This window comes from Oncorhynchus masou, chromosome 12 (assembly GCF_036934945.1).
Source record: "Oncorhynchus masou masou isolate Uvic2021 chromosome 12, UVic_Omas_1.1, whole genome shotgun sequence".
Taxonomy (NCBI): Eukaryota; Metazoa; Chordata; class Actinopteri; order Salmoniformes; family Salmonidae; genus Oncorhynchus; species Oncorhynchus masou.
In genome coordinates this window covers 85,867,170-85,873,906 of record NC_088223.1, presented here as the reverse complement: position 1 = coordinate 85,873,906, position 6,737 = coordinate 85,867,170, and the positions used below count along the sequence as shown (strand labels likewise).

Sequence of the window (6,737 nt, the reverse complement as noted above, 5' to 3'; positions counted from 1 at the left end):
GAAGGAGAATGCCGCTCTCTGTCTCCAGTCTATCCAGCGCTAGTATCCCCAACCCCAGCCAACTATGTGGTAGGGGGAGACACAGTGGGTCTTTCAGTCCCCCCCAGCATTGATCCAAAAAGCCTGTTTCTAGAGGGTCCAGAGAAGGTTAGAAACAGCAACCAGGAAGTCTTCAGGGGAACTCTCATATACTCATAAGTCAGGCCGAGGGTGATCTCACAGCTGGGACGTTGTGGCGAGGCTCCAGAGGACTCTTCGATGGGAAAGACACTTAACAACTTGTCATATTCTCTTATCCTCTTCCAGTGAGACCAGGGGCCCATTGTTGTTATACCGCTGGTGTTATACAATTCACATATGGATTACACTGGGTGTCATTCACCATATGAAGCCATAAGCCATGGTCAGCGTCTCACTTATTGATAATGGCTACCTCTACTACCTCTATATAATGCACTCAGAGAACACCTTCTATGCACGTACAGTACAGGCGGCTGGTGGCAAGGAAAGGAATAAATGGAATGGTATCGAACACATGTTTTCCATGTTGTTGATACCATGTTGTTGATACCATTCCATTCACTCCATTCCAGCCATTCTTATGAGCAGTCTCCAGTGATGTATAGTCATCTGTGACTAGAATCTTATTTCTGAGGCCTTTGTAAGGAGAAAGTATAATATTTTATTAGTGGTCTTGTCTGCCATCTCCTGGTTAAAGCAAGTGCTACAAGCGGCCTGTCAAATCCGGGACTTTCAAATTGCTGTGAAAAAGGAATAGGTGAGGGGTAAGTAGGTCAGGTGTGTGTGTGTTCTTAATAACATGCAATGATCACTATGTTTAAAGTTCACATCTCACAAAGAAATATCCTTCTTTAACCAAGCTAATCAACAATGTGATGATACACCTCCACTACTGTTGACATCAATGATGTCTGGGTATACTATGTTAAAGTTGCCTGATGTATTTTCAACATTATTTCACTTAGCCTGTATTATAAATGATTGAACATGCAGATGTAGTGTATGAATTATTGGATGGCCACAGTTTGGGAAAGCGCCCTTGAAGACTAAAAACAGCAGTCCACATGAGGCAGAGTGAATTATTCATTCAGCCTGCTCTTTCTACGTTTGTGACAGTGTGGCTCTACAGCAACCCTCACTGCCTTGCCTTGCCTACCACAGTAAAAATAGAACCAGAGAGTAATTAACAAGAGCGTTGCTTTTCTCTTACTGAGATGTCATAGAGATAGTTATGGTGTAACATTTTATTATAAAGGTGTTGCTCACTCACTTCCTGTTTTAATTCACATTAATCTTGTTAATGTGACGCTTTTCTCTTATGTCTCCCGGAGACCCAATAGGAATGTATCATATCATAGGCAGTCTGCTCACTTCCCGGTGTAGGCCAGGGACCCACGTCACTCCCTGAGCTAGTGGTTTAAATATAGCCCTGACGACGTCCTGCTGAAATGGATCTGGTGACGCTGGGCTGCCCCTGGATGATTGACGGAGTACAAATACTGACAGAGTCACCCAGGCAGCCACTGCACCACATGGGCCAGTTCTCCCAGGAGACCCACTTCCACAGGAGGCCTGACACACAGACGCTGAGAGACTCATCCAATTCACACTCGGGAAGAAGCGACAGGGCGGACATGCTGGCTCATCTGGGGCATTGTAACGTGGTGTTGTCACAGGTAAGTTCTGTCTTGGTCGGTTCCGGTCCCACCCACTCTCAGCCAGTCGCTGGACGTCATTCGCACCCAGGGGTTTGTCCTGGTGTTTGTCCTGGTGTTCACCGGAACTTGTCTGGCACTACAGTAACAGTTCCACTTCCAGTAATATAATGAGTGACTACTGCTGTTCCTTCTACTGCTGCTGCTTGGAAAAATAGGCTCTATGTGGGAAGGCCTAGCTTTCCTCCTGTGGCTTTTTGTTCTGAACCAAGGCCAGAATGATTTCCAAGACATTCCGGATGTGGAGTCTGGCTAAGCCTGTGTATGCTAATGATAACAGGGCTACCACTGGCTACCGTTCTGCTTTACATCTAAAAAGGTCAGGCACAGGCTCCATGACAGCTGCACGGGGCTCTTTTTCCAGGGCATAAGATTATCAAGATTATCACTGCAAGTCGTTTCCATTTTCTGAGTGAACGTGACTGTGCTGCCTACTAATCCAGACCAGGAAAGGGATTTGATCGGGGATTAGTCATTCTCAAGAGGTTGTTTTTTTTTTTTGCTTGTTTGACTGATTAGAGTGATTGACAGGTGACCTTGGAGCCAAACAGCTGGATATAGACTGATTGCATGTGGCTGTGAACTTTACATTATTGCTGCAGACAGAGATATTGATATGCTATAAATATTTAGGACTGTTTTCTGTTGTCTTTCAAGTCATTTTAGAGAGGTCCTATTTTATTTGTGTACAAACATAGTCCAATAGAAATATACTTTTTTCTGAATGATTTGCTTTCTGATATTAGTGATGAGTTTAAACATTTATAATATGATATCATATGCCATCTGCAACTGATATCTATTGGAATTGAATCACATTACTTTAAACAATGAAAGCACAAGTCTGCACATGTGGCGATTTGCTTGGTCTGCAACGCGATCTGATTCATGCACCATTTCATACGCAAACCGGAGGTCTATGTAAGGCAATCGGCTTGTCTCGTAATCAAATTATAAGGCGGTCTGATCCCGCATTACAGTTACCTTTTTTCTCTTCCTTGAATAAATCGAGTGCGCATATCCCACACTTCCAGTGATACCAGAATCAACAATTGTCCCGTGACTCTGTCCAGCCACAGGGGAATTTAGCAGGCACATCTCGTCCAGAGGGACTCTACAGAATGACAGAGGGAGAAATTACTGTGCTCTCCATGGGTCCAACGACACAGCAAAACTACAGACATCTCATACGGCTCTACTGTATGAACGGAGGACATCATCTGCAGATCCTACCGGATGGGACTGTCGCGGGCAGCAGAGGTGAAAATAAAGATGGTAAGAATTGTTTTGGGGAGTTATTCGATATTCTGAACTATAATACACAGTTAAATAAACATATGCTTAATGTTTAGTTAAGTTTCGGTATTGTAGGCTATAAACATGAATAAAGAGTCGCACACTTAATACACTGAACAAAAATATAAACGCACCATGTAAAGTGCTGGTCCCAGTGGCGGTTCTTGCGTGTATGTCTTCCTGGGCGAATCCCCCCTTAACCCCCCCATCACCATTCTGCACTAACTGTAATTTTTATTCAGACATCTGAAACAACACAAATAATTAATCATAACATTTAAAACTATAAAATATATACAAAAATAAGACTCATAATTATCAAAAAGAGGTAACAAAGACAGATGTTGATTTGGCACTCGAGCATCATTACATTACACATCCCCCAACACTGTCAACCAAGAGTCAAGACTAAACCGATTCACCTTGGTGGTGTGCAGACTGGTTTTATATTATTCTTAAGGATTTTGCACAAACCAGAAAAAAATGCAACAATATGTCTATGAAACTATATATTCAAAGTATTATGAATGAATAGTGGTTTATTTTGTAGCATTTCGCAGTGTGACTGATTGTACTAATTTCATTAGTATGGTACAAAGTTAGAGGTGCGCTATTTGATAGATTCCCCGCTTCACCTACCTCGGGCTTCCAGTGGGGAGACCTGAGGTCAACCTACCCCCGCCCCCTCCCCATCTCGTACTTCTGAGTGGGAGACCTTCCCAGGCAGTAGCCTGCCTAGCTCACAAACTAGAATCAGGGCATCGACTCTGACTAGGTTAATTGACCCACAGTCCCACATGATATCATCATCATAACGTGATGTGCAAATGAGCGATAGAAAACCGATCGCACAAATGTCACCATTCCAAAAAACAATTTGCGGGCGCACCGTGCCGCCCCTGGCAAGAGGCTGCCCATGTCACCTTCACCTAAATCCGCCACTGGCTGGTCCCATGTTTCATGAGCTGAAATAAAAGATCCCCGAAAATTTCCATATGAACAAAAAGCATATTTCTCTCAAGTTTTGTGCACAAATTTGTTTATATCCCTGTTAGTGAGCATTTTATCTTTTGTCAAGATAATCCATCCACCTGAAATGTGTGGCGTATTAAGAAGCAGATTAAACAGCATGATCATTATACATGTGCACCTTGTACTGGGGACAATAAAAGGCCACTTTAAAATGTGCAGTTTTGTCACACAACACAATGGCTCAAGTGTTTCATCATTCGAGGGAGCATGCAATTGGCATGCTAACTGCAGGAATGTCCACCAGAGCTGTTGCCAGAGAATTTAATTTTTATTTCTCTACCTCCAACGTCATTTTAGAGAAATTGGCAGTACTTCCAACCAGCCTCACAACCGCATTTCAGTTGAGTGATTTCCTTATATGAACTGTAATTCAGCTAATTCTAATATCGTTGAAATTGTTGCACCTTGCGTTTATATTTTTAAGATCCCAGTAATTAATTGGTGAACCACCAGTGTATCGGCATCACTGTGCCTTCTTCAGGCTTTAGTTTGATGTTGACATGTAGAGGAGCATAGGCCCACTAACAACTTATGTTTACAGTTATTTAGAATAGCCTATAGGCATATCTGTAACGGTTGTCATTGGTGGAAGAAGGAGAGGACCAAGGTGCAGCGTGGTACGTGTTCATGATCTTTTAATTACACTGAACACTAGAACAAAAATAACAACATGGCACCAACGAAACAGTCCTGTCTGGTACAGAGACAGAAAACAACTGCCCACAACTCAAGGGTGGAACCAGGCTGCCTAAGTATGGTTCTCATTCAGAGACAACGATTGACAGCTGCCTCTGATTGGGAACCATACCAGGCCAAACACATAGAAATACAAACATAGAACAAAACATAGCATGCCCACCCCAACTCACGCCCTGACCAACCTAAAATAGAGACATAAATAAAGGAACTAAGGTCAGGACGTGACAATATCAGCTACTTACCTCAGAAATAATACATAATTGAATATGTTTATTTATACCATTAAGAAACAATATCACTTTTGTGAAGTATTTAGAGGGAGCAGTCTCACTCTCACACCTTTCTTATAATGTTCTCACGATAGGCTTTAGGGACAACCTGACGCCAACTACCAATACAATCAGCCCTTCGTTTTGACACCAGCCTGTGTATTTGTGCTCTAGACATCCTGAAGGTTAAAGCAGTGAGTGCTGGTGTGGTGGCCATCAATGGCCATGAGACGGGCCGTTACCTGGCCATGGACAAAGATGGTCATCTCTATGGATCGGTGAGTCTCTCCTAGCAACACTTTGGAGATTACTGTATCAAACTCTGTATAAAATTAAACAGTTCCTAATCAAAAACCCAGATGGAAAACTACAGTGTAGCTTTCACCTCTTTGAGCTAGACAATTTGATCATGTAGCCTAACTAACCTAGGAATTATTATGAGTAATCCATTACCCTGGGGGTAATCACAGTCATCAAGAGATGAGAAACATCAACCAAACAGATGTATCAGAATGGGTTGCTTTGGGTTTCCTATCTTGAAGTTAAAGTCTTCATTCAGTGTATCTTGAAGTCAAAGTCTTAATTTATTATAATGATTAGAGGCTAGGTTTCCAGACACAGAAAATCTCCATTGAGCATACTTTTTGTCCAGGACCAGGTTTAATCTATGTCCAGGAAACCACCCCTAAATGTTCTTAATCTAACTTTATTTATTCCAGAAAACTCTGAAGGATGAGTGTTACTTCCTGGAGAAGATGGAGGAGAACCATTACAACACATACAGGTCTCAGAAGTACCAGGCCAAAGACTGGTTCCTGGGGCTCAAGAGGAATGGGCAGCCTAAAGCTGGCCAAAGGACACACATTGGCCAGAAGGTCATATATTTTCTGCCTCGGCCTGTTGACAACACCACCATGTAAAGGCAGAAGACAGGAAATGTCAACAATGACCATGTCACAGCAATCAATCACCTCAATTCACTTTGAACAATGTGCTCTTAATCAATAAGTAAATGTGACAAAGCATCAATAATCATTATGTTATTATATTTTATGATCAATGGGCCATTTTAATGTATTCCTTTTGTACGATAATAGCATATGTATCACACAAATGGTTTCTTATTTATATCCTTTGTTTCCTCATATTTGTTGGAGAATATTTATTAATAAAATGTTGTAAAAATATATATTTTATTTTAGTTTTCATAATAGAACCGGCATATTTTCATTGAAATACAATTTCATATTAAATATTGTAGCAAATGCTGGAATGATATTATCATAGGACTCCTAGCATGTCCCATAACAACTATTACAAAGGATATTAGACTGGTATTACTTTAGTCCTACTGACACGTGGCATGGTTCTTATTTTTTTTACTTTTACCCTTAAGGAATAGTGTATTATAAAGTGGGTGGTTCCAGCCCTGAATGCTGATTGGCTGACAGCTGAGGTATGTCAGACCATATACACAGTTATGACAAAATATTTATTTTTACTGTTCTAATTAAGTTGGTAACCAGTTTATAATAGCAATAAGGCACCTCTGAGGTTTGTGATATATGGCCAATATACCACGGCTAAGGGCTGTGTCCAGGCATTCCGCTTTGCGTTGTGCATAAGAAAAACCCTCAGCCGTGATATATTGGCCATAGAGCACAACCCCTCGTACCTTATTACTAAATTTTATCACACTGTTTTT

General features: G+C 41.5%; 1 protein-coding gene across 1 annotated transcript; it reads left to right on the top strand.

Annotated features, from left to right (window-relative positions):
• The first annotated feature begins 1,469 nt into the window (after nt 1-1,469).
• On the top strand, nt 1,470-6,221 carry LOC135549240 (putative fibroblast growth factor 1). Its single transcript, XM_064979262.1, has 4 exons — nt 1,470-1,697; nt 2,810-3,011; nt 5,207-5,310; nt 5,752-6,221. Exons 1-4 carry the CDS (start codon nt 1,470-1,472, stop codon nt 5,950-5,952), a joined length of 735 nt encoding a protein of 244 aa, XP_064835334.1. The 3' UTR covers nt 5,953-6,221.
• Nucleotides 6,222-6,737: the final 516 nt, after the last annotated feature.